The sequence below is a fragment of the Cryptomeria japonica genome, chromosome 8, assembly GCF_030272615.1.
Source record: "Cryptomeria japonica chromosome 8, Sugi_1.0, whole genome shotgun sequence".
In the NCBI taxonomy this organism is placed as follows: domain Eukaryota; kingdom Viridiplantae; phylum Streptophyta; class Pinopsida; order Cupressales; family Cupressaceae; genus Cryptomeria; species Cryptomeria japonica.
The window spans coordinates 458,326,496-458,350,657 of record NC_081412.1 but is presented as its reverse complement, the minus strand read 5'-3'; the positions used below and the strand labels follow the sequence as shown (position 1 = coordinate 458,350,657).

Genomic DNA, 24,162 nt, shown 5'->3' with positions numbered 1-24,162 from the left:
CATATCCTATGAATTCATGGAAATGTTTGTTTAGAAAATTGTGGGTAAGGAAAGGTAAACTGGAGCATCTGACCAATCCTAAATATTTAATTATTATTTTAGGACAAGACAAATTTGCACTTGCAAGGACATCCTAATGATCACGGACCCATCGTGAACTAAATAAATGAGAGCCAAATTGGAGTGTATAATGTTAAATGAATACAAATGCATGCAAGATTGTAAATGAGACTGAGATTTCATGCATAACCATGTTGTTTGAGTGATGAGGACTGTGATTGGCCTTACCCTGCTAATCAATTTATGTGTTGCGACATCGGATCATGTGCTGCGAGAGTTGGATATTGTTGTCCAATGCCATCTAAACCAGCTGAAAATGTGGTGGAGGGAACCATCAACAAGGAGGATTGAACTTATCTTTATTACTGTGTTCATTTTTTTTAGGGTTGTGTTTGTTGTTTTATGTTCGTTTGTCTTGCTTAGTAGCTGATTATCTTTCTGTTATTGTTAAGTACTTTTCCATCATTTCATTCTCTTATTTGTAAGGGTGGGTAATTTTTCCATTTTATGTGTTGTGGGAGTCGGATATTGTTGTCTGTTCTTTGAGAAGGAGAATAAGAAGGATTGAAGTTCTCTTTAGTAGTCCTTCTCTACTGTGTTCTTTTGTTTTCTGGGTTGTATTTTCTATTTTCTGTTGTTTTGTTATTTTGTCTTGCTTAGTGGCTGTGCGTTTTTCTGTTATTGTTAAGTACATTTTGATTATCTCTAGCTCTACTTTGTAAGGGTGGAAGCCTTTTTTCTGTTTATATAATAAAAATATTTGATTTGAATGGATATAAAGACTCTTCATTTGCTCATATCTCATATCTCATGTTAATCTTGTGAGAGAAAAATACTTAATTCTCTAATAGACTTTAATACTTAATTCTCGAATAGACTCTTCTCAATTAAATACTTCATTATGTTTGAGGAGGTAGGCAAAGTTTACTATTATGATAAATTAGCTCATATCTCATATCTCATGTTAATCTTGTGAGAGAGAAATACTTAATTCTCTAATAGACTTTTCTCAATTAAATACTTTATTATGCTTGAGGAGGTAGGCAAAGTTTACTATTATGATAAATAATAGAATAGGATGCGAAGTTTCAGATATCATATTTTCTTTTATATGTCTATTCAAAGTTTCAGATCTTATACTCTTTTCTCTAGCTCTTGATTTTGATTATAAATCATATAGTATGATTTAAAATATTGATAAGAAAAAAGAATGCACAATCATAAATTAGAAGCTCAATTCACATCAACATGGAAGGTAGGAAAAAATTCAATGGGGAGTTTGAGTGGGAACTTGGGCAGGCAGCCTACTCCTTCAATCATGACAAATTTTTAGGGGAATGTTGCGGGTGCAGGACTTGAAGGACAACAGGAAGGACAAGGCGGTGAAAAGACAGGAGACGCTTAGGATGAAGGTGCAATTTTTGAAGATGGGGACCCACAAAATGAGGGGATTCTAGATGATCCTGGTAGGGGTTCTCGTGATAAGGGGGGTCAGGTTGCTGATAAACTTTGGTCCTCCCTCTTTGGTGTTAAACCTCGTGGTAAGTCGGCAATCTCTCCTGTTAGTAATATTTCAAAGCCAGCTTCTAGGTGATTTGTGATTGTTGTCCCTAATCAGGTGATAGATCATAACATCTTTATTATGGCTCTATCATTAGTTGGCAAGTTCATGGGCCCTAGGCCTAACATTGATTTGGTTAGAGATTTTGCCAAGAAGAAATGGTGCTTGAAAGGTCAGATCGAAATAACAGCTATGCCAAAAGGCTTTTTCTCCTTTGCCTTTTCTTGTGAAGAAGATTTGTATGTTGTTCTTTGTGGAGGCCCTTGGGTTATTGGGAAGACCTCTTTGGCTTTGAAGTGTTGGTTTCCCAATCTAGATCTGAATGATGGTAGTTTTTCTTCTGCCCCTGTTTGGGTTAGAGTGCCTAGCTTTCCCTTGGAATTTTGGCATGAGGATGTGTTTAAGGGTCTGGCCAGCTCCTTTGGAGAACTCTTATCTGTTGACCCAATGATGGCAGCCAGGAAAAGAATGGTTTACGCTAGGATCTATATTTGTATTAGTCAGAATATTGATCTCCCATCCTCGATGGATATCATTTCTAAGTTGGGAAAATGGACTCAGCCAGTGGAATTTGAGACTATATCATTTGTTTGCTTCCATTGTAAAAAGTATAGGCACTGGGATAAGAAATGTCCTCTACAAACCAACACGAATGTTTCCCCCAATAACAAGAATGTTTCCCCCAAGAGTGACCCTCGATAGCAAATATGGAGAGAGAAAAAAACTAAGGAGGTTTAGGGCGATGCTGGCATGGTTGAGACTTGTCCTATATCTTCTGCGAGGGTTCTGATTGGGTATGGCATCCCTATTTTTAAGGATAATGTTGGTCAAAGGGGTCCAAATGGATCTTCTGCAATTGTTCCAATTCAATTAGAGCAAGGTGGTGCTAATGATATTCTAAAGCCAAAGACTCTAGACCAGCAAAAGGAGGATAGAGAAATGGAAGAAGGAAATAGTGATGATGGTACTGATAAATTGGAGCAATGTATTGCTAAAGATTATTTGAAGCCTAATACTTCTGACCTGCAACTTAAGGATGGAGAGATAGATGAAGGAAAAAATGATGGAGGGGTTGCTTTAACTATTCCTAAGCGTATGGAAATGGAGGTTTTGAATGTTTCCTTGAATTGTTTGAGTTCTCAATCTGTGGAGTGTGTGATATCTACCTACCCTGAGGTGGAGAGGCCCCCTCTTTCTCAGACCTCATTGAAGATTAATCAAAAGGAGTATGTTGGTGGGATTGGTCCCCTGAAATTGGGGAAAGAAAATAATGTGCCTACTCAGGCAGTTTTGGGGGATGAAGTCCCATTTACTCAAGTGGAGAAAAAGAAGTCTAAGAAATTTGGATAGAATGTTGGGGCATCACAAGTTGGTGTTTTTACTAGGCAGAAGTGTAAAGATGATACTGGCACCCCAAATGCCACTCTTGGTAGGGAATATACTAAATGGATTAGAGATCAAGAATGTCAATGTAATATAGCGGATGGTAGTCAGCGGACCATCTATGAGGTATGTTCTCTTGGTCTAATTTGAATCCTGCGCTCTTTATCTCTCTAAGCAGGCTCCATAGAAGGTAGTGTCAACCCCCCCCATTTCATTTCCTAGAACATAAGGGAACTCAATGCACCCGATAAACAAGATATTATTCATAATTTATTCAAGAAACTAAAGTGGTTAAAGAAAAGGTGAAAATTTTGAAGTCTTTTAGGCATTGTGGGGTGGTTGGTAGTAGTTCTGAAGGTGCCTCAGGTGGGACTGCTATGTTTTGGAATATTAACTATATTAAAGGTGAAATCATGGATGTGGATACCAATTTTGTCTCTGTCAAATTTCATCATATTAGGGATGAGTTATCCTTGGTTATTTCTAATATCTACACTCCCAATTCTAAAGTGGCTAGGAATAAGTTTTGGAAGAAGTTGGAGGCTCATCTCTCCAAGCACTATAATGACAATTGGATTATTATGGGAGATTTTAATACTCCTCTTCATAATTATGAAAAAATTAGAGGCTCTCAAATCCAAGTGGATAGTTGGTTGGACTTGATGGCTTTTATTGATGCTCTTTCTTTACATGATGTTGATCTTCAAGGTGCCTCTTTTACCTGGACCAATAGGAGAGCGGGTGATTATTTGATCCAAGTGCATCTAGATCATACCCTTATCTTTAATAATTGGCTGGTAAAATATGGCTACTCTCTTACAACCCTCCTAGGGTTGGATCTGATAATTTCCCTATTTCTTTTGTTGCTGAGGCTATTAATGGTAAGAGAAAATTTCCCTTCAAGTTTGAAAAGATGTGGTTGTCCCACCCATTGTTGGAAGATAGTATTAAGCAGTGGTGGAATATTGCAGTGGATGGGTCTACTATGTTCAGGGTTGCCAAAAAAATCAGATTTGTGAAAGATAATATTAGAAGATGGAATAAAGATGTGTTTGGTAACCTTTTTGCTTCTAAGTCTACTATTTAGTGTGAGCTTACAGATATTCAAGACAAGATTTAGGCTGAAGGTTATTCTTCTGGTTCTTTGGAAAGGGAGAATGATATTTTGAAGAAATACCATGAAATTATTGCAAGGGAAAAGGTCTTTTGGAAGCAAAGGTCCAGAGCATTATGGTTGTCTGCCGAGAACAAAAATACAATATTTTTCCATTTAACTGCCCTTAAACATAAAGCGGCCAATATGATTTCTAAGTTGGTGGTGGGTGATTGGACGTTGTTGAAAGATGATTAAATTTGTGGGGAAGCCTCTAGATTGTTTTCCTCCCTTCTTTCAACTAAAGATAATATGGATGTTGAAGCTCAGAATTCTCTTTTAGAAGCCATTCCCTCTATCTTGAATGAGGAGCATAATAATTTTTTGACTGCTATTCCTTCTAAGGATAGAATTAAAGTTGTCATTTTTTCCTTTGAAGGTAATAAAACCTTGAGGTCGGATGGCTTTCCGATGTTTTTCTTTCAAACTTTTTGGCACATTATGGAGAAGGATGTCTATGATGGGGTGAAAGAATTTTTTGGGGCCAGGAATTTGCTAAAGGAGCTTAACTCTACTTTTATTGTGTTGATCCCTAAGTCTATTGGGGTTGAGGCTATGGATTGTATCCGCTATATTAGCCTCTATAATTCCTTTTACAAGATTATTTCAAAGGTTCTCACTTTGAGACTTCTGTCTATTTTTCTTGCTATGATTTCCCCATAATAGAATGACTTTGTTCTGGGAAGGCAGATTCTTGACTCTATCACTACGGTGCATGAGAACATCCATTCCTTGGATGTGTCTCATAAAGAGGGATTTCTTATGAATATGGATCTTTCCAAAGCTTATGACCGAGTTGATTGGTCTTTTCTTTCCAGAATCCTTCAAGCCTTTGGGTTTTGTAGCAGAGTTATTAGGCTTATTTGGCAGTTGGTCTCTACTCACTCCTTTGTTGTCCTTATTAATGGGTCCTCTTCTCCCATCTTCAAGTCTTCCAAAGGTTTAAGATAGGGGGATCTAATTTATCCAATCCTCTTCACCATTATGGCGGAAGCTCTTGGCAAATACTTGTTGAAACTTGTTTCAAAAGGTTCTTTTCAGGGTTTGAGGTCTTCTTCGTCTAATCTTGTGTGCTCCCACCAGCAGTTCATTGATGATACTATTATTTTGGGGAGCTCTACTATTAGGGAAGAAAGAACTTTGAAGAATGCTTTATATATTTATAGTAAGGCTTCTGGTTAGTTGATTAATTGGAATAAAAGTTCCCTTTTCTTTTTCAACACTCTTGAGGTCAAGCAGAGAAGGATTGTGGACATTCTTGGCTATGATATTAGTTCTTTTCCTTCTACTTATCTTGGCCTTCCCCTCTGTTTGAAACTATCTGATTCCTTTTGGCTGTCTCTAATTGATAGATTCAATAAAAAGCTGGTGGGGTGGAAAGACGCTTTGTTGAGTTAGGCAGGGAAATTATAACTTCTGAATTCCACTCTTCAAAATATCCCAGCCTATGCTTTAAGTCTCTTTAAAATTCCTACCATATTTTCTAATGTTATTGAAAGGATTCAAAAGCGGTTCCTTTGGTCTGGGGTGGAGGAGAAAAAGCGTATGTCTTTTCTTGCGTGGGAGAGTGTTTGTAAACCTAAAGCAGGAGGTGGTTTGGGTATTCGATGTATCTAATCCTTTAATAAAGCCCTCTTGTCCAAACAAATATGGAGGATTTTTGAAAACAATCATGAATGGAACTCGATCTAGCACAACAAGTGTCTGTTTTGTTTCCTCTCTGAAGGAGCTTTTTAGTGCAGAAGTTGTCCCCTCGAGTTCTTTCCTTTGGAATGATGTGCTCAAAGATAGAGAGGTGGCTATGAAGGGATGTGCTTGGAAGGTGGGAAATGGTAAGGCTGTTATATTCTAGGAAGATTTATGGCTCTCTCTTGGTCCTTTATGTGACAATCCTAATTTTGCTCCTTTTATGGAGGATTGCACAGCTACTATTAGGGTTTTTGTGGTGGAATACTGGAAAGACTTTGGGTGGGTTAATTTTTCTGATGTCTTTCCTTCGCTTCTTCCTATCCAGTTGTCTCTTCTTTGTTGCCTCCCTTATTTGAATTCTTAGGATTCTCTGATTTGGAAAGGAACGTCATCTGGTCGCTTTTTGGTGGCCTCTACTATTTATTTGTTGTCTCCTGCTTCCTCTACCCCTCCTGCTGGGTGAATGCATGGGTGAAGAACCTTATCCCTAAAGTTGACATCTTTTTCTGTCTTATGCTTCAAAATAAAATTTTCACTACTGATAATCTCTATAGAAGGGGTTTTTGCTCCCCAAAAGATGTTTTCTTTTGATATTTGCAGCAGAGTCTTTTAGAAGTGGAAACCTGTATTGGGTCTTCCCATAGCATATTTTGGATTTTTTTATGCAGTGGAGGTGTCCTTCTTCTAACCCTACCTTAAAGATGTTGTGGTCCTTTATTTTCCCTCATGTCTCTTGAGAGATATGGAAGGAGAGGAATAACCAGATTTTCAGGGATTCTTCTCTTCCCCCTGATGTGGTGGCTGAAAAAATTTGCAGGGCCATCTCTGAGAATATTAATGTGGTGTTTAGTGTTGTTTCTTTGTTCTCTTCAGTCTTGAGTAGTGATTATGAGATTTTTTTCTCTAAGGAGTGGAGAGTTCTTATGCCCAGAATTCAAAGACAGGTGAAGAAGACTAGAGATGGCTATGTGTGGAGCTTTCCTCCTTCATGATGTTTTAAAATTAACTTTGATGGGGGGGCTAAAGGTAATTCGAGACTGGATGGGTCTGGGGGAGTCATAAGGGATGAGCATGGTAGGTGTATTGCAGTGGTGGCACTCCCCATGGGTACCTAGACCAAGCACCTTGTTGAAGCCATGGGTGCCTTCCAAACTTTGCAAATTGCTAAACAATTATGATGCAGCAAGGTGTGGATTGAGGGTGACTCGAATAAAATTATTCAATACCTAAGGGGGAAAATTAAGCCTTCCTGGACTATTGAGAATATCATTAAAGCCTCTATGACTATAATCAAAACCTTTGATGAGTCCTGCATTTCCCATAACTATAGGGAAGTTAATAGTGTAGCAAATTATTTTGCTAATATGGTGGTTAGGCTTAACTCAAGGAAGACCTGGTTTAAGGAAGAAACCCTAGAGAGTAAGGTTCGGTCCTTTCTCATGCATGATCTAACACGTGGCAGATTTGAGGAGATTCTTACTAAATCCGATGATGAAAGTGATTAATTTTGTCATCATTTTTTGGCTTGTGTTTGGTCTAAATGCCTTCACTTATAATTATTACCTCTAGACCTTACACAATTTATGGGTGTTACTTGTTTTGGAAGCTGGCGCTGGTTTTTATGTTGTTGACTCTGTTTCACTGTGTTGTTTCTGTGTCAGGAATTGAGACTATGGGGGGTAATAGATGCAGAGTGGAGCCGACTAATTGTGCTAACTAGAAGAAGAATCCTACCATCTGGAACAACAGGTTGCAAAAGGGGGGTGTGGTGCCATTCCTGGAGAAGTTGCATGGGCACATTTAGAGTGTTACCATGCAGTTTGTGAAAGGGTGGAAGGATGGTAAGGTGAATCTATTTGGTAGGGTTATAGAGATTAATGAAGAGCTTATAGCTAAAGTGATGAGCATGTCCATGGAGGGGATAAAATTTGACAGAGATAGAAAAATCTCTGATGCTATTGTGAAGAAATTCCCCAAGAAAGATAAGGAGCGTGAGCGATTGGTGAAAGCGAATAAAAACCATTTTGAGCCACATCAGATTAAGCCCATTTGGAGGGGGCTCTTGAGGGTGATTATGGATTTTTTCACTTTGGATGGCAGGTTCACCAAAATCTACGGCTATCATTTTGTTCTCCTTAACCACTTTTGCCACAGTGAGAAAATTTATTTTCCGTTTTATCTATTGTCTTTGTTTAATGCTAGTATTTCTAATTTTAAGGAGAATCCCCATGTTAATCCAATTTTTCACCAAGGATTAAATTCTCTTATCTATGAGCATTTGAAGTTTAGGGTTCTGAAAACCCTAGAAAGCCCTCTTCCATTACTCCAGAAGAGATTTATGATAGTAAGGATTCAGAGTCGGAGGGTTGGGAAATTGATAGCAATGATGGGGATTTCCTCCCCCACACCAACGAAAAGGGTGAAATTGGGCTTAAGTTGGTTTCTTTGGGTGTTAGTAAGGGGTCCCCTGATGTTGGTGGAGAGGGTTCAAGTAAATGACCTAAGGGGAAATTTTGAAAGACCACTTTGATGGTTTTGGACAGCTCTGGTGATCAGGACTCCCTGAATCAGACTCAGAATGTTGAGGTGTCTTCTTCCTCCCATGGCTTGAAACACAATTCCAAGGAGTCGGTGGATTTTACTTCATAAGACTTTCATCCTAAACAGGATATCCCATTTGATGTGCTGAACATTGCCAAGATCGGCTCTCTAGAGGTTTTTCATCTTTTCAGGTGGGTGTTTTATGAGATTAAGAACATTAATCTCAAGTAGTGGTCTTTATCTTCCAAGATGGAAATTATGTAGGCTAATGTGAGTGATGGGGAAAAGCCACATGTTTTTGTTGGTGCACATCCTGTTAGTACTGGTAAGGAGGTGGTTGAGGGTGCTTCGACGGGTGCTCTATGGACTGAAAGCAAAAATAAAGTTCTGATTGATTGCATGGCTAAAAACATGGAGGGCACCCAAAAAGTGAAGGAGATATGTGATAAAAAAATTGTGGATGTTGAGGCTAGGATTTCCAAATGCGTGGCTACCCTTCGGGGCATCATGGAGAGCAGTCAAAATATTGTTAAGGTCTTTGCTGAAAACTATGTCTACAATGATTAGCAATTTAGAGAAATCTCATATGAAAAGGACAGTTGTGGATGTGGATAAGGAAGTGGCTGCTGGTGCTAAAGTGTCGAGTCCTCCAAGTAAACGTACTTGTTCTAGCCTGAAAAAGAGAGTCACTGAAGTGCCTCAGGGCATTCTGGAATTGAAGAATGTTGCCAAGAAGATGCATTAGTTGAGTGTTGATGTTGTTGAAAATCTTAAAAATTTGGGTTGATTTTCTATTTCTGTTGTTGTATTGGTGCTATCTTTTTGTTGTATTGGCGGGTTGGGTGGTCTTTTTTGTTTGTATTTGCTGTCTCTCAGCCCTGTGGGGTTTTGTCTGATGGTTTTGTTCTATTTGGGATTTAAATGATTTATCTTATGTAATCCCGATGTAAAGGGTTTTGGGTCCCTTCAAAACTTGTTTTTTTCTGTAATAAAAAACATGGAAGGTGGAAACTTAATCTCTATTAAAGTTTGCTATTGTTATTTCATTATGTTTTATGTGATAAGGGTAAAATTTATATATTTATATTATTTTACATTTAATGTTATTTTTATTTTGTGAAGAATTTTTTCAAAATATATAGGTAAACATTATAAATTTTAATAAAACTGTGTCCCTTGTTTGATATTATCCACTTATTTTATACATCTTTATATACATTGATTAATTGTTATTTTTCTTGTGTCCACATATTGTTATATATTTGTCTAATCTACTTATGTATTGCTCCCATGCTTGCACTTGTTCTCATGCACATGCTATCCACTATCATTTAGTCTCTTTTCTATATCAGGATTAGTTCAGAGTCATGTCATCCTTTCAATCATGGACTCATCCCACCCAAATTTAAAATTTGATTGATTTTTTATCTTCAACATGTTAATATAGAGTCAATTAAATACATGTTTGCATGACAAATATTATTTCCTTGTATTTAAAGACATTCAATTCTTTCACATATAATATATCAAGAGGCCTAGTGGTCAATCACACAATTCAAATAGCATTAACATATTCACATTTCAATTGGTTTTCTAAATGGAATCTAGCTCAACATAAGTGATCTAAAACTATTTGCATGAATTAAGATTATTATTTTTAATATTCTTCAAATTTTATGGATTGATCTAAGTTATAGTGCCTTGGTAACTAAGAAATGTTAAACTTCTTCCCTATCAATTTTGCATGTATTAGATTGGAATTTAGAAAAACCACTATAAAAGCATCAATATACTTCTTATCTTTGTAATCATATAACCTTTTTTTATGTTAAACATTATGAAATTTTAATGAAGTTTTCACATTTTTAAATACATATATATAGTGCTCTACATATGTTTGATATATTTATCTAAATTAAAAAAAAAGGTAATTATTTTACATATCTTTATACTAACTGATTTTGAAAATACTTAACACAAGATTTTTTAGCATCCCCAAAAGATGCTATGTAATAATTTAGTGATAAAATAAAGAACATATCTAAATGTACTTAGAATCCAACCTTATTAATCTTAACCATAACAAAAATTTCTTGCACTCTAGAAAATAGATTCAACCACTACAATTCTTTTTCTTTTGACATATTGAAATGTGAACTTTATAGATTATGTATTACTTATTGAAGTTTAGCTTCAAATAATTTTCAACAAAATAATCGGCCTCATTTGAACCTCCTTTTTTTTTTGTTTCCATATACATCTAAAATAATACTCGCTTTTCAAGGAAGAAGATTCCTATGGGTGACAATGGTATTGTTGTCTTGGATTGGACTTGCCTAAATATCTTAGACAATGGTATTGTTGTCTTGGATTGGACTTGCCTAAATATCTTACTCACTTCATGAGGAAGGAGTGCCTAATGATGGACTATGATGTTCAATTTAGGAGTTGTAGGTGGATTGTTGAGGTGTTTCTTGGCAAATATTATAAGGAGTGTGGTTGCTATGATTCTATTTTGGCTAAGTGCATCGCTAGCTTGAATTTAGTTAAGCTAGTGTTGAAAAAATTTATATAAGGTGTTAAGCCTATGCGTTTCTAGTTTGATTAAATCTTTTACGAGATGTAAATATATTGCACAGGCTAAAGTTCTTTCTCATGCATCCTTTAATTTTCTTTATGGATTCGGTGTGAGCAAGATTATAGATTGTTCTTAGAATTTCTCAACATTGAAATTTTTTGTGTTCAATTATACAATCTCATCTAAGATGACCCTCACCCAAACCTCTCTAATCTTCAGACACATAGACTTTCTATTAGAAGTGAGAGGAAAGAGATGCTTAATTTTCTTGCTGGGTTTGTATATTAGTTTGTTGAGTTGGTGTTCCCATGTCAATCTTGGTCTAATGTTGACATGTTCATTGTTAGACCTTTATAAAACCTACAAAACAATAATCTTACAATTGTGCTTTTGATTTTTAATTTTATACAAGTGTAATGCTAGAATTTGTACAAGGAAGTAACTATCATTTTAATTTTTATGAAAAATGTGCTGAGTTAGCTATCTGTCTCACATGAATGAAACTCATTGATTGTATTTTGACTAAATACAATTAAATGAATCGAATTTAAAGTTTAATTGGACATAAGAATTATATTTTTTGGTAATTTTTTTGATTATTAGTTTAACAGAAACTAGTATTTGAATTATGATAACACAATTTTGAAAATCTTATGAATTGATAGAGTGTTTCGAAGTATGTAAATACAAAAACTAGAATATGATTCTAAATCTAAATTACCTAAAGATAAAAGTAAAATTTATTATATTATCTAGGAAGCAATGGAAAATTTTAAATCTAAATAAGAATAAATAATGAAAGATTTAAGTCCTTAGAAAAATTGGTGTTGTAATAATAATTCAATCTAGCCTTCGAAAGAATTTTTTTATATCTAAATAAATAAAACTAGGAAATGCATGTAAAAGTTAATGGAGATTTTTTGAAGATATAGTGTTTTGTGTCCTAAGAAAATCAAACTTCATGTTGTGTCCTCCTCTCAAACTCTAGGAACTTCTCTTGATGGAGACAATAATGTATGGAGAATTAGGAATTTATCAGATGATGAATTTATTCACTCTGAAGAGTTCAAAATGTTTGTTTATAAGAAGAAGTGAAGAGAACTAATTGACAAGAAAGGTGATATTCCCTCTGAGTAACATGATGAGTATGTGGAGAAATTTTTGGAGGCTGTGAAGGAATAATTATATAACATGACAACAAAGAAAGAAGAGAGATACTGAGGAAGGATGGCTATCTACTAATCCAAGTCCTTGATCTTGCATCTTGTATTGCTTTTGATAACTTAATGAGATATGAAGGAGTTGAATGTAGATTAATAGATGAAGGGCTGGATATACTTATTTTTCCATCAGACTTTGGGCCCTTAGATAACACTCTATCATTGAAGTGTTTATATCTAGAGGGAAAAAGACCAATTATAGTAGCTGGCCCACAGTAGGTCCCAGCCCACAGTAGGTCCCAGGGAAGTTCATTGTTTATAGACTCAAGGACATATTAGTTACAGAAGTAGCATAACTAAATGTAAATATTGCCATATTCAATAGGACAAGAGTGGAAGAATTGTTATCACTAAGGTTTGCACCCTAGCTAAACCTAGACTCAGCTAACCTGTGACACATGGGACTACCTCTAGGTTGTGGGTACCCTATTATGGAAGTAGACCCCCAAAGAGGGCTGGTTCTCTTTGAAATTTCCTAAAACTATCAATTCTTGCAGAGAAAAGGGATATAGAAATGCTTTGGAAATTAAAATCTAATCTACTCAAGCGGTGATGCACCAAGATATTTTATTTTCTGTTGTCCTAAATTGACTGATTACAATGGATTCAACAAAGACACTAATTGAGTTCACAACTCATTTGTTCCTAAGATGATCATAAGCACTTCATATAAAGGTTATTGATTTTAGTTTGCATACAAGATGAAATAAACCATACAACAATGCTGACTGAAATAAACTTATAACAATATATAACTTGATCAAATCTAAGGAATTCTCACTAAGACATGATATTGATGCATGAGCAAAAAAGGACTAAAAATCAATTCACAATGTAAATGATACAATAATGAGCAAGAACCGTTGAGTTCTTCGTTGAAATTTCCAAAGAATCTGATTACAATAAATAGAAATCACTTTGAGTTTCATGTATAGGAGGTTATAAGTAATAACATAGCTAAATACATACAAAAATTAAATACATACAAAAATTAGAGACAAACTTAAAGAAATTTTAGTTGCAAGACTCATTTCTCTGTTGTACATACAGTGAAAAGCCAGAACTGATTACAAATGAATGAGAAAAATGTCTTTTTTAGAGGTTCCTAAATTTTGAATTTCAAAATATTGGCTCCCTTTGACCTGTTGACTCAAGTAGCTTGTTAAGTGTGCTGGCTGCTTCTTTGTCCCTTGAAATCAGGTCGCAAATTAATGGTAAATTCTTAAATTGAAATACGCTAGGCGAGATCACTTGGAAACTCCCCAAAATCAGGGTCAAACTGAAGTGAAGGCAATGTTTGCACTCTTAGAACTGCCCTTGACTAATGGACAAGCTATAAGACCCCTTAAATCAAGGGTTGGACTATTGTTTAGGTCTCAAAATCTCCCTAAAAGTGGGATTTTGTCTTTTGAATGACCCCCTTGATTCATTTTAAAATTTGAACTCAAGTTTGACTTGATGGTTACCTTGTATTTTGAAATTCAAATATATCTCTCATGCCCTATGGCAGCCTTTGTATGTTACAAACTTCTGTTCATCATTCTCTTTGCAACATCTTCATGACTATCCTATCATGAACTCATCATTGTTAATACTTTAGCTCACTGATATTAATGCTTAGGTTTGAACAAGGTTCACTGCTTCATGACACTGTCTTTTTGAGTTGATATTCTACTCATGACTATTATCCTTGAAGGTCTTTATACCTTCATGTCCTTGGACTTTGAAGAATGCTCTGTGTATTTGATTGTGACTTTCCATTTCTTGCTCACTATTCTTAACTTTGTTCACTGTTATGAATGCATTTTTCTTCTTTCTCATTGTCCCAAAATCTGCTTCGATGCTTTATACGGAATGAAGAATGCTTTGATGCTTCATATGGAATGAAGAAATTAGAAGAGGTGAGCAGGGACTTCATGGTGGACCCCTCTAAATACTTATTATTGTCTTTCTAGACTGCCCTAAAGACTGCGGTCTATTCATGGATTGTCACTGTGGCTGCTATCCTTGTGTTTTTCCCTTTAATCTCGCTGCATATCCCGAGCCTTTGTGAATGGATTATTGCCTTGGGTTATTGTTAGAAGGTAAATTAATTGTAGCTGATCAAGTGTTGGTACAGACCAAGGGAAGCTTCTAGACATCCATGCCTTTCACGTGCAGTTATTCCAGAGACTTCTTTCACTTGCCCACCATTATTGCTGCAGCTAACTCTAATCTACAGTTTCCGAACATTTAATATGTAATGGTCTATAAATTGAATGTATTCGAAATACAATCTCAGAGCCCATTTATGGGTTTCTCTCTTATCTTGTCTCCTCTATATTTCTGTGTTTGTGCTGTTTTTTATCATCGTATCAGAGCTAATGGTATACGATCTTGAAGAGCTTGGAGAGGCAGATGAATCTGAAGGAATGTTGGTTTGAAGACAAGTTGCTTAGGAGCCGCCCAAATTGTAGGATACGTTGACGCTGCTGAAGGTGATATCGCTGCTAAACAGAGCTCATATTTTCTAATGAAGCTGTTACCTGTGTGTGTTGTGAATTGGGTTTGGCTGTGTGCAAAGGAGGAGCTATGTTTCTTTGTGGGCTCTACAGTGTTGATTGTTTGGTATATGGGCCATGAGATAATCTGCTGAAGTGTCCATGTTTTTCTTTGTATGTTGTCAAAAGAAGGAGAGTATGTTGTATGAATCTAGGTGGGCTTTGTATTACTTGTTGCTTATGTGGTCAACAATACAGAGTCTAAGAGGCATCTCTATTATATGAGGAAAGCCTGTGGAACTCAGTGTTCTATTTGTGCTATGTTTTCATAAGGAGTTTCCAGCAAGATGTCTGATCATGTTTAAAATGTTTTTGGTTGGAGGTGACCAAATGGTGTTTTGATTAAATGTTCAAAGTGTTTGGGTTGGAGGTGAGAAAACTTGTGTGTCTAATGTAAAGGCTATATCCCTGTCAAAGTGGTTATGTAAAAGAAGATTGTTGGATTAAGAAGATATTCCCCAAGTGTTGTAAGTTGTGAAGATTGTGAGAATTCACATAGTTTAGTGTTGTTTGTGAAGTTAACAAGTGTGCTTATGTAAGGGGTGCATGATCGGTGGTACCCGACACCCCAGAGCTTGTGGTATAAATTATTGATGAACCATGTATCTGAAAAGCATTCCTATAGAACTGGCGAGCATAGTGGCTGGTTACCTATGTGTCTCGGTAGATGGTTTGCTTTTTATATGGACTCAATAATTTTAGGAAAAAATTCCGCAGTGATGAAAGTTTCCCCATCCTGATGGTCATTGGAACCATGTTAGTGTTGAGTCTCTTGTGATGGTTTGTGGTAAGTCAAAGCCACTTGTTTGGGTTAAAAAACCCAAAGTAATATGAAATGCAAAGTGATTGTATCAACTGGGGAAAACCCAAATGGCTATGGGTAAACCGGTTAAAAACCCAAAAGTTATTGCAAAAGAAGTTTGTAGCGAATCAGTTAAGGGTAAACTGTGAAAACCCAAAGTGATTAGGGGAAACAAATTTTGTTGTAAATGGGTACCTAAAAAGGCTTGAGACGAGGACCCATCCTAATTCGATTATGGAGGGATATCAAAACCAATTAGACAATTAATTTATGGGGGGATGTTAGAAGGTAAATTAATTGTAGCTGATCAAGTGTCGATACAGACCAAGGGAAGCTTCTAGACATCCATGCCTTTCACGTGCAGTTATTCCAGAGACTTCTTTCACCTGCCCAACATTATTGCTGCAGCTAACTCTAATCTACAGTTTCCGAACATTTAATATGTAATGGTCTATAAATTGAATGTATTCGAAATACAATCTCAGAGCCCATTTATGTATTTCTCTCTTATCTTGTCTCCTCTGTATTTCTGTGTTTGTGCTGTATTTTATCAGTTATAGCCTGTGATCCTCTACATTAGCACTGTCCTCATTATCATAAATGGATTGCTCCGAGTCTTAATCACTGCATAAACTCTGTAACCTCACCTTTGATACTGGGCACTTGAAAACAGTTATATTGACATGAGTGCAAACTTTAACCCTTTGAGCTAAGGGAAAACAAATTTTCAAAAGGAACCTTGAATATGCTTAACCATGAGTATTACTTGACTATGGAATTCAAGACATGGTATCCTTTGACTGTCCGGAGATTGTCTTTCTTGACAGTCACTGTAGATTTCCTTGGTTGATACAAAGATATTGCTGCCACCTATTACGTACGACTGTCACTGTGATCATTTAAAATCATGGATTCCAAGGACTATCGTGCCATGAAGTTGCGACTTTTCTGTTGGATCTTCATCACTGTGCCCCAAATCTAGGCTGCTCCTTGCACAGTAACCCTTCATCATTGACTTAGGCCACTGCTAGCTGGCAACGTCTATCAGTACTCATATTTTACTATTAATCATATTTAATAATTAATTGAAAAATAAATGAGTGTTATGTTTTAATTATTAATTAATTAATTAACACATTCAATGGTACAATATGGATGCTGCATAGACAAAGTTCTGCTGCGTCTTATTGACTTTCTTGTGTGACGTGGGCTGTCATAAAACTCTTTTTTCTTGTAGCCTTTCATAACTGACTGAATACTACCTCATAACTGCATTATTCTCCATATAGCTTGACTAATCAGCTGCTCTGATTAATGGTTATCAATCATGAAGGCTCACAAGCCATTCTCATATTTCTAAAGCCAAACTCACCCTTGAATATTCTAATTTTGGCCCTATCTTTGTTCCTTTTGAACAAATATGTCTTTATATTGATCGTGCTGCTGATGTAGACCCTATTGCACCTCGTTGTCTCTTGACTGTAACTCTTATCTGTTTATTGGTGTGCATAAGCTGTTCATGACTGTTGATATTTCCTTATCCTCTGCTCTAGGTTTGCATCTTGATCATACTCGCTGTCTTTATTGGTCTGACCTTTGCAACAATGCGCTTTTCATCTTTCACAAACGTTTTCATACTTGGCTGAGAATGAATCTTTCTTTGAGATAGTAATGGTGTGTATTCATTACACAGCCTCACCACTGTTTTGTCCTTTAGATAGTAATTCTTCCTTTGTATTCTTGACTGCTAATAGCATGTCTTCAGCCACTAGTCTCAAGACCTGCCCTTTGAAATCTTATGTGCCATATCTCATGCTAAATCCTTAAAACTTTAAATGCTCAGCTAAATAAAATCATCTTCATAAAAAAACTGATCCTGTGTTATTAGCATTAATTCTCATTGTGTTTTGTCATGGTCCCATGATTTTGATTTTTGTGCATGAGCTATGAATAAAATTGTTCCTCTTGTCCTATGACTTTCAATACTAATCACATACAATACATACATCAAAATACACTCCTCAGAAAACCCATACTACGTCTACTTTACATTAGGACTGTATCATGACCTTTGAAAGAGTAGGGTACTGACTTCAATACTGCAACAGGATCATCTTTAAAACCATGCTTTGTTATTTTGTTGATCTTAAGATTTCTTTTATGGACTATGGAATCTTTGATGAGTTTGTGAAACTTTGGGCCTTGACTTGCTACTATATATTGACTCATTGTTTGTCATCTTCTCATGACTGCAACCTTTGTCTCCTATCATCCCTGCATATCATGATTAGTGCTGCTCTTCATCATACCTCAAGCTCATTGATAAAACTTTGAAGCTTTGGGTGATGAGTGATGATAGTTATCATTATCATGAAACTCTGGACTGCGAAGACTAATATCGTATTTGTTTCTCTATCAAGATCCCAATCACTGTGTGTCTCAATACAAATTGTTGAATATTATTGTCTCTATGACAGCCTTCATTTGACTGCTCATCCTTAGTATACTGCCTAGATGATTAAGACTTATTGCCATCCACAATAGTGTGTTGGTGTTTGTATCTATCACTGTGCATTTTGTGACTGATTTGATGAATGTCATGATCAGATTGCAAGCTGCCCTTGACAGGCCCGAGGCACTTTCTTCCATGATATTCTTACTGTTCTTATTGTTACACAATGGTGCCTAAGGCTAAGAAAGGTCGCACACGATAGCCTTTCTTAGACTGGTCTTTTGAATTGCTCCATTCCTTCATATCAGTCACTGTTCTTTGTCGCAGTATTAGATCTGATGCTTTACTTCTTTTGATGAAATACCAATAGATCATCATTCTTGACTGTCCCATATTCCCTCGTGTCGATCTCAGACTTTATTATGGCTTTGAAATAATAGTCTTTCTCAAAGGCACAATTCTTGTCTTGCTTTTGGTTCATGACTATGGGTTTTGGCTATGATCCTCTTTGACAGTGGACTCCACTTATGAGAACTTTTGGAAGGGAAGTAGAAAGGGAGAACACCATGAAAACAAGGAGAGTGACAGAAAATCTATGCTAGCTTTTATGAAACAAGATATCACTATTTATGAACAAGCTCTCCAAACAAGGGAAGATATACAACGGACCTCTCTTGTACATGAAGTTTGAATACGAAATCTCTTAGCATCTCGCTTAATATAAAGGCTTCTTCTTGTTAACACCCTCTCAACATTCCCTTTTTGCATGCATGAATCCTCACGTGGCTTAGATGACTGCACTTGTAATGCCCTTTTTTTGCAATATCAGAGCTTGCATAAGAAGATTTTGTAGAGAAAACTGGAACTTTACTGCCCAAAACCCTAATTGAAACCATGCTACGGGTAGACTTGGGTATGAACATACCATAACACAAAAAATAGAACTTAAAACCTTTTCAACTCCAAATGTAACGTGGAAGCATAAATTTTGACCATCTTTAAAATATGAGAGACACCTTGACTCTTTGTACACCATGTCACAACTAAACCACGTGGAGGTTTTATTTCTCAATTTTGAATCTTCACTTCCCTCCAATAAAACAAAAGAGATTTAGAAATATATGGCTGCCATACAACATTTTTGACAATTTAGTAAAATTTGTCGAAAGCTGATCAAAATCTCCTAATAAGGCCTAGACCTTATCTCTAGGCAATTTTAACCCAAAAGGGATCAAATTGGTAACAAGAACAAGAAAAACTTATTGTACAAGTCAAGAAAGAGATAAATGATCTGAAGAAGTTGCTAAATGTGTCTTAGGCAAGGGCCTCTTATTGGAAGTCGAGGTTACAACTTCAAGATTAAAGATTGATGCTAGCTTTGAAAGGGAGAAAAAAATAAAAGATGAGAGATAATTGGTCAAGGCTCAGCAACAAAATGTGTCGTTGAGAAAGAAGCTCAAAACTTGAAAATTCAAAATAGCTTAAAATTTAATCAAAGCCAAATTTCAACAAATGTTACCGCACTTGAAACTCATGTGAACAAGATATCAAAGTATTGTCCAAATGGTTCATACACAAAGAAAGGTGGAGTTTCATTTAAAAATTGTTGTAAAATATTTGATCAAAAGAAAACTTCTACATTGTCTGTATAATTATTCTGAGAAATGTTAAAAGTGAAGCTTAGAAATCTTGGATGAGCTTGATTAATGAGTTGAGGGTTACAAAGACATAAGTGGATTCACTATTGGTGGAACACCATAAATTTGATGGACATGTATCAAAGGCTTTCAATAGGTTTAACAAAGTACAAGGCACTACTCCACCATCTTTTGTTAAAGATACAAAGGAGGATAAGACAAAGCAATAATAGAAAGTTGAGCTCACGAAGGTTTTGTTGCATGGTGTAATTTATAAGGCTATAGATGATGCTAATAAACTAGAGGATAACTCGCACAAACGGTTGGAGGGGTTGTATGAGATCGAATATAATGTCAAAATTTTAAAAGTGAAGCTTAGAAACCTTGGACGAGCTTGATTAATGAGTTGAGGGTTACAAAGACTGAAGTGGATTCACTATTGTTGGAACATCATAAATTTCATGGACATGTATCAAAGGCTTACTCCACCATCTTTTGTTAAAGATACTCAAGAGGTTAAGACAAAGCAAGAATAGAAAGTTGAGTTCATGAAGGTTTTGTTGCATGATGTAATTTATAAGGCTATGGATGGTGCTAATAAACTAGAGGATAATCCACACAAACGGCTGGACAGGTTGTATGAGCTCGAATATAATGTCAAAATTTTAAATAGACAGAATGCAACAAAATCCAATTGTAGCAAATCCAACCTACAATAACCACATTGACACTTGTAGTCAGTTTCTCTTGGTAGAAAAATGAAGAGTAGAACAAGAAGATATTTCAGCCTTGATCATTTCTCTAATCAAGGATATTTTGTTAATCTATATGTCATCTTCCAATGGGACCCGCAGATGCCAGTTCACCATCAATTTTGCTTCATTTTCCAAATCAGCATGAATGTGTCAACCAAGGGAATCAAATCAGATTTAATCATTAGAAGATAATCGACTATGTTGTTTTCATTTTCCCTCTCTTAGTATTTTGGGTCATAAAGATGCTCTTGGCATATTCTGTTGTTAAAATAAAATAAAATGTGACATATGGCAAAGTAACCTGAATCTTGTTTCTCCCTTGTTGTTATAAAACAGAATTCAATGTTACTTTTTAGGGGTATTGATATCATTTTTGCATGTGATAGGTAGTAGAGCTAGTTTGTGAAAAACATATTTACAAAAAATAGAACTATAGTCTTATGTTATGTGAATTGTATTGAACACTTCAGTGAAGATTAATGAAAACATCATTCTAGATTGTCTCCTATTTGGTGTTATTTTGATTATACGAGTTTATTTGTTTAGGATGGATAAGATTGTCTTTGTGAAGATCTCACAAATGTGTAGTGTATTTACTAGTTTTCTTTAAGGAAGAAATTTAATCCTTTAAATGCATTACAATATTTAAGTAACACGGTAGAGATTTATTAAGTATGGTTTGAAATAATGAATTCTAGAATGCTTATGTTAGGCATAGGTTTTCAGATTTCTAAGTGCATTTCATGAGATTCATTTCATGTAGGACTCTGTTTCAATGGATATATGTACTGGTCCCATTTGGGCTAAGTCTCAGTAACCAATCCAAAATCAAATCAAATTCCATTTCATTAATGTTAGTAGGAGTAGAGTTAAAATATATTTTTCATTCTCTGATGCATATTAGTAAAGATGAGTAACTAGAATTGAGCCAATTCTGGTTGAAAACTTATGCATTCTGGTCATAAGTCTAAGAATATTCTATACATGGATAATAATTTTGATTCATTTGTCAAATTTTTAAGTATTATCAGGTGTACTTGCCTTGGTTTTGCAAAGCCAAAAGAGAAGGAGAATTCTCTCAAATTTTGAAGGATTTTGAAGCATTAGCCATTGATCGACAACATCCACTGATGAGAGAGGGAAAATCGTTAGGAGTGTTATAGGAATTAGCTGGAACAACCAACACTGACCATGTGACAAAGTAGATTTTGGAGAGAAAGATTGAAAGAAACTCACTTCTTGCTTGATTGTTTCTTCCTCTAGAAGCAATTGACCATCTGGAGAGTTGATTAAGAAGATGGCATTTCCCTGATGGTGTAGGTTGGCTAAAAGGTAAATAAAACTAGTGTTATGGTCCCCATCCTTCAACCACATTTCTTGAGATTTTTGCCTCCAATGTAATTCTTCTCTTGTCAAAATCTCTTCCAAGTCCTACAAAAGTTTTTTTAAAAGATGAAAAGAAGAGCTATTCATTCAAAGTTTGATCATATGCTCATTGATCTCATCACTTGTTGAGAGGAATTTTTTTAATTTTTGAGTGAAGACATACTTGAAATGATTGGTATTCCAATCCTTTAATTTCTATCTAATGTAGGGAAATTTTATCAGTAATTGAAACAACCTTCCAAAAATGGAGAATACTTCCACCATTGTTTGAGAAAAAGTAAACAATTTTACATCTATAAACCACATTCTTCAAATTGAAATGAAGGTTTTTCTGATGAGCTTCTTGTTGCTAAAGTAAGTTGAATTGGATAGTGGTTTGAACTTGAGAAGGGTAAAATTTGCAAGATAGAAGGAGACCAAGCATTGTTCTAATATGATCATATAAGGATAAGGATGAGTAGACATAGAATTATCTAGAGAGTCCACAACAATTTGTGCTATTGGCCTTTCATCTAGACATTCTTCACCCTCTAAGTCTTTAGCATTTTGAAGAGGATTGAGCTTGATAGGTATCATTTGGAAAATAATCTTTGATTTTAACAAAAGAAAGCAAAAAACTCTAAAAATAGATCCTAAGAGTTTTTTGCCAAAGTAGTTGTCAAAACATTGTTATTTATCACGGTAGAAGCATGATTTTGAAATTCTTGTTCTCTACCTTTAGAAACTTGCATGAAAAGCCCCTAAATCTATTCTCCTTTATGAGACACTTGCATGGGTAGATCTTGTCAACCAAACACAATATGAAACGATTTTGACAAAAAAAAATTATAAAAACACTCACTTGTCCAAAACACTCACTTGTCAATCATCCAATAACATATTTAAATATTTTTATTTCAAATAAACATACAACACATGAATCCTGTACAAAATATTCACTATTTTCTCAAATATTATTATCAAACTCCATTCAAGGACAAAAACATCATAAGAAAGTTATTACCTTGCACTTTACAACGCTATGCAAATGACCATACCTCGTTGAAGAAACTAACTCGTACAACATTTCAATTGTGTTTAAGTTAACAAAAACAAAGAATTCTCCCATTTCGTTTTTTCAACATCAAATAACATCAAAGATGAGTGTAGTGCGGTGAGCGTGGATCAAACACGCGACCTTCAGATCTTCAGTCTGACGCTCTCCCAACTGAGCTATCCCCGCATTCTTAGCCGTATCTTTCAATTTATTTTAAACCAAAGAAATACATTATTAAAGATAATAATAAACTGCAATAACGAGTGTTTTGTAAAAGAAGACAAAAAGTGGCATTTGTAAGGGATTTGAATTGAATTGTATTCCACTTGCAGTCTTTATTTCCTATGCTTTTGCAGTTTGCTTTGAGATTTAGTCCCACATTTGTTTCCTTGCGTAGAGCCATGTAAATGGACATGCTATTTATAGTCCAACGTGATGATCATATCTCTTTACTGAGTCGTGTGGTCAACACACAGCGAAGTATTTTTTGCACGCTTTTCGTTTCAAACGCATCAACATTATGCCCTTTTAGAGTACATGTTCAAATTATTAAAGGCAGCCTTCAAAAGGAGAAGGAAATCATCAAATAATTTGTAAATTAAAATTGGAATCATATGATGTGATTGAGGATAGGATGTGATAGAGAGAGTTTTTAATGTGAAATCATTTTTTTAATTATATTTTAGTAAAATTTAAGTAATATAATCTTGTTTAATATAATTTAAAGGATCTTTATCATTTTCGTATGAAGAAACTTTTGGGATTGTTCAAAGGAATGAAACAAATCTTCTATGTCTCATGAGACATCACTTCTAGTTGTTTATTCGAATTTTCATTCTTTCTCTTGACCTCATCAAATAATGTTAATTTTGCTTCTATTTTTTATTTTTGCTTTAATATTCTCCATTTTCTTTTCTCAATTTCACATAAATACTTGCATCTTTCTTTTACAAACTTCTTTAAATTTGCTATCAACTAGAAATTACACTTCTTAATTTTTGTCATTTCTTCTTTCAATAGGCCTTTTTTCCCACATTAAATTTGCATTTTCTTTTTTTCACCTTTTTACTTGACTTCCCCATTGAAATAAAATAACTCACCTTATGCACTTGATTGTGATTCATACACTTTTTTTTATTTTCCTACAATTTTTCACACTTGTTTAGCCTTTCTAAAAATTGCCTTCTCTCGGTTAGAGATCTTTGATTCCTCCTTAGCAATGTCCTTCTCTATTTAGTGCAGCTTTGACTTTTAGTGGTTACCAATGATCTCCATGCAATGATTTCTCCCTTGACTATGGTTTTACATCATAATTAACCTTTATCAATCTAAAACTCAGTCTTTTGATGATCTTCTTCAATACAACTTG

At 35.3% G+C, this 24,162-nt stretch overlaps 1 protein-coding gene and 1 non-coding gene across 2 annotated transcripts; one reads left to right on the top strand and one right to left on the bottom strand.

Annotated features, from left to right (window-relative positions):
- Positions 1-1,702: 1,702 nt before the first annotated feature.
- On the top strand, positions 1,703-2,323 carry LOC131857723 (uncharacterized). The gene has a single exon (XM_059210432.1). The coding sequence runs from the start codon at positions 1,703-1,705 to the stop codon at positions 2,321-2,323; it is 621 nt and encodes a 206-aa protein (XP_059066415.1).
- A 20,583-nt stretch (positions 2,324-22,906) lies between these two features.
- Positions 22,907-22,979, bottom strand: TRNAF-GAA (transfer RNA phenylalanine (anticodon GAA)). Its single transcript has one exon. It is a non-coding gene; the product is annotated as a tRNA-Phe (tRNA).
- Positions 22,980-24,162: the final 1,183 nt, after the last annotated feature.

Bases quoted from the DNA above. Each gene is read 5' to 3' on its own strand.
- LOC131857723 (XM_059210432.1), top strand. From the start codon at position 1,703: ATGGCTCTATCATTAGTTGGCAAGTTCATGGGCCCTAGGCCTAACATT.